This window comes from Alligator sinensis, unplaced genomic scaffold, assembly GCF_000455745.1.
Source record: "Alligator sinensis unplaced genomic scaffold, ASM45574v1 scaffold1177_1, whole genome shotgun sequence".
NCBI classification, from domain to species: domain Eukaryota; kingdom Metazoa; phylum Chordata; order Crocodylia; family Alligatoridae; genus Alligator; species Alligator sinensis.
Genome location: NW_005842120.1, coordinates 1677583 through 1681528, shown reverse-complemented (window position 1 = coordinate 1681528; position 3946 = coordinate 1677583). Strand labels below are relative to the sequence as shown.

The 3946-nt window shown below is 36.6% G+C and overlaps 1 protein-coding gene across 6 annotated transcripts in view; it reads left to right on the top strand.

The window, feature by feature from the left end:
- The first annotated feature begins 711 nt into the window (after positions 1–711).
- The window catches only part of ESR1 (estrogen receptor 1), a 301848-nt gene continuing 298613 nt past the window's right edge, over positions 712–3946 (top strand). For 2 of the 6 annotated variants that reach the window (XM_025205612.1, XM_025205611.1), the window contains exons 1-2: positions 748–762; positions 1451–1474. Coding sequence is in view for 2 of the 6 variants with exons in the window: in XM_025205609.1 (XP_025061394.1) it covers positions 738–762; positions 1451–1474 (49 nt within the window). In the remaining 4 variants the exon portion in view is untranslated. Of the gene's footprint in view, positions 763–1450; positions 1475–3946 lie in introns of those variants that run through there. The other 4 variants (XM_025205609.1, XM_006024833.3, XM_014520478.2 and 1 more) reach the window with 4 other exon arrangements.

Below are 3946 nucleotides of genomic sequence, written 5' to 3'. Positions count from 1 at the left end.
GCTGGGGGAGCTGCTTTCCTGTCTAGTGTCATTAAACAATGACCTGTGTTTAGTCAGAATATCTCATTTGCATTTAATTACTAGAACATCAGCACCATTTGAATCCTTTGAACTTGATCTCTATTTAGAACCTGAAGAGTTATGGCACATGTTTTAATAATTTGTAGTTCTGCGAATATATTTTCTTCATTTGAAAGAATGTGGAAGCAGGACCGCTCCGCAACACATTATATAGCTCCAACAGTTATCTCAAAAAGATATGTATGTTTGTGTATTCACTCCCTTTCACAGACAGTTATATAAACCTTAGCTTCTTGAAGATGAGAACAGCTATGGTAGAGGATGCTTTTGATTTTGAAATGAACCAGAAAATGTATTTTTCTAAGGCTTCTGGTAATTTATTGAGATTTATTAGCTCAACCAGCAGTTTAAATTAGAACTGATGGAAGCTGAGATTTATAATAGAAAACTTACCGCCGTGGTTTGAAATGGTGCCTAATACTGGATTATAACACTCTCAGTTATTGCCTACTGGAAGTCACTTTTTCAATCCAATAGATGATACTTATTTCTAATAATCTGAACATTCACTGTAACATATCCATTCATTACATAACCTTTAAAAACGTATTTCATCTGAACTGTGTTGCTGCTTCACTTTCTCTTTACTGAGGCTTTTCTATTTTAGTTCAGTGGGTCATGTGACCTGCTCAGCCAATAAGGGAACTTCAGAAGTAATGGCAACAGTCTTCTTGGATAAATGTAAGTGAAAATAGTTCTTAGGGTTTTCTTTTTTCCACTTTCTGTTCCTCATGCTCACTTTTAAATGTTGTTTTTACTCAAAACATTGCTGGGAATGCCTCATGGTGCCCATGGGGATACTTAAACATTTTTTTAAAAACTTTTTTTCTAACGTTACTTTTTTTTACTATGTTCCTGTTTTCCTGTGTCCTGCAATGTGGTTGAAAAGCCTAAAAAAGCAACAGAAAACAGAGGAAATGTGTTCCAAATGTTGCTTTGTGTATGTTACAAGTTTCCAATGATTGTTTCCAATACAATATTATTTTCTTTTAAATGTTCTGTAGCATGAGTTGCAGCCATGCTAACATTTCAGTCCAAGTCATGTGAAGCTCAGCCAGAATTGAACAGATAGGAGAACAATAGTAAATAAAATTATTTTAAATCACATGACCTTATTTCAACCAATTGGATTATATTTAACAATTAAGGGTTTAATAAATTCAGTTCAAGGAAGTGGCATATATGAAGAAATGAAGAAGCTTTGGAGTGGAATTCAGATAATTTTTATCAGTGGCAAACAGTAGATGGCCCTCCTTTCTGAGTGGAAACACTGTATTTTGATCTCTGCAAATCCTAAAAAATTATTTACAGAATAAGACATTTAAATAATATGTTAAGTCAGATTTTTTTCCTCTTTTCTTTTTTACAGCTATGGGTCCATTCTCAATTCAAGGTGAGAGTCTTATTCTAAGCATCTCCTTTTCCATTACTAGGATATTTGTGACCAGAGTCCTAAATCAATAAGCAAAGATTATCTTGTAATTGTTCTTGAACCTTCTGTATAGGAGACCTTTTTATTTGCAATATTATGTTTGTTTTTTCCTGGGATGCTGTTTGCTTTCCAGGAGAACATGTATGGAAATTCTCCTTGAATACTTCATTTTTCTTCAGGGCACAAATACCGCTTTTGGTGTTTACAGGTCACCTTTATATACCTATTTTTGGGCCATAGATTCTGGGTTTGTATGATGCAAGAGTTTTGGTGTTTTGTATGGAAAATGAGCTTTGTAGTAAAAGCCTGATCCAAAGGCCTATGAAGTCCATTGAATTGTTTCTTTTGATGTTAGTGGCCTTCAGACTAGGCTCCATGTTTCAGCCCTTTTATGTGTCAGAATCATCATCATAGTTTGTGACTTTGCTTTTATGTGTATATCTAACCTCATCATGAGGTGCAGTTCATGTCCTTACAGCTAAACAATATCATAGAAGAAAGGGCTATAGGCAGAAGTATCTCTACGGAGTCTCTCTGCATCGATAAATCAATAGGCCTCTGTAGATACACATTCTGTTTAGTTATACATTCAAAACAATTTTTAAGTGCTTAATTTTGGAATTTATTCCATTTTTTTTTTTTTTTACTGGTTGGTGATATAAATTCACATCACGTAAAAGAAATGGGAGACCAGAATTTTCATAAGGAAAATTATTCATGAGGAATGTTGCATTTTTATTCCGATTCTTTCCTTCATTGTAAGTATGAAACAGAGGCTTGTGCTTAGATATGTGTTGTATGAAATGTTCAGATTTAGATATTCCCCCCTGCGGTGTAGGAAACCCAACCATGTGCTGGCATATGATTCAGAAACCGAAACCTATTGGAAACAGAAGGCCATTTTCATTTCTCAAGCTGGGTGAAATTCAAGAAGCAAGTAGATATACTAATAATTTTGTTATGATATCAGGAGCAGTGGTATTTGCTGATAAATACTTTGCATCAAAACTGCATGGGCAGGGGAAGGGAATGCATTCATTTTTTCCAGTTGAATAAATGTGATTGTTCATAAAATTGTAAAGAGTATCAATTTTATTTGACAAAACAAAACATTTTCTTCAAGATTATGAACCATTTCTGCATGATATCAAGTACTCTTAACTCCCACTGGCTTCAATACAAATTAAGAATTATAAGTTCTGTTCACCTCCACGCAAGACTGAGCCCTAAGCTGGTAATATAGCCAGAATTTTGAGACATCCTATCAACAGCTGCAAAATGCCTGTTATTATTTTTCACAGTGACACACGAACATCTTTCCCAACTTTAAGAAAGATATAGATTTCCTATAAAACATTAATATGCAGCATGTAAAAAACAAAGTGTAATTAAACTAATGGACCTCCATTGTCACCCTTATCAAGCTTTTGGCTTACTCTTCTTTCTTCTCACTCCCTTACTGCTTAACTTTTCTTCCTTTACTTATACTTTTATTTTAATCCCGAAAGATTAGACCATGCTATTAAATGACTTGGAGTCAGATGACATGTGCATGAATCTTAAACTATATTCCTTTCTCTCTCTGTGCATGAATCTTAAACTATATTCCTTTCTCTCTCTCCCCCTCGCTCTCTCTCTCTTTTTGCTCTCATCCAGCTTTATGCTGATCAAGTGTCACTCATCTGGAGCAACAGTCAAGTATGAGTCCCTAGTTAAATTCTCTTGTTCAACACAGGTGAAGTGTCACTTATAAGCAGCGTAACAAGCAGCGAGTGAGATTTCCCTTTCACCTCTTCCTGTTGGCTTCTAGAGGTAGCTTTTGCCTAGGCTGCAGAATGTTTTATTCATCCTCTTCCTGGTGCTGTCTAATTCCCTTGCCTCTCTCTGGATGCATCTACATGTGCGCTTTACTGTGGAGCAGACTGATTAGCTGTGCAATAAAGAGTCACTGTCTACATGTGCAGTGGTATTAGGTCACAATAAACTAATTATCTCGACCATTAGATAGTACTGTCATTGACATTACTATCTTATGGCAGAATAATTAACTGTGATTAAATACAGCCATAACCTCCCAGCCAGCTTCTCCATTGCCTGACGTCACCACCCAGAGCCTGGGGCTGACCCCTGTGCCCCCTTCCAGCCCAGGCCTGCTCTGCCTCTGCTCAAATTGCTGCTGTCCCAGACACACATGTAAACACTGTGCCCAAGAGCAGTTTACTCTAGCTGAAACTGCTCCAGATTTTATTGCTTCACATTAATTGCATGTGTAGATGCACCCTCTGTCACTCAGTTTAGTCTATAGAAGCAGACAGCAGGGAGGAATGGATGACCGGTATTGCAGCTTCCCGGTACTGTAGTAATACATTTCACCTTTTGGAGACAAGTACAGAGTGATGGAGACAGGACCAGAGAGAATATGAAGAAATTTAG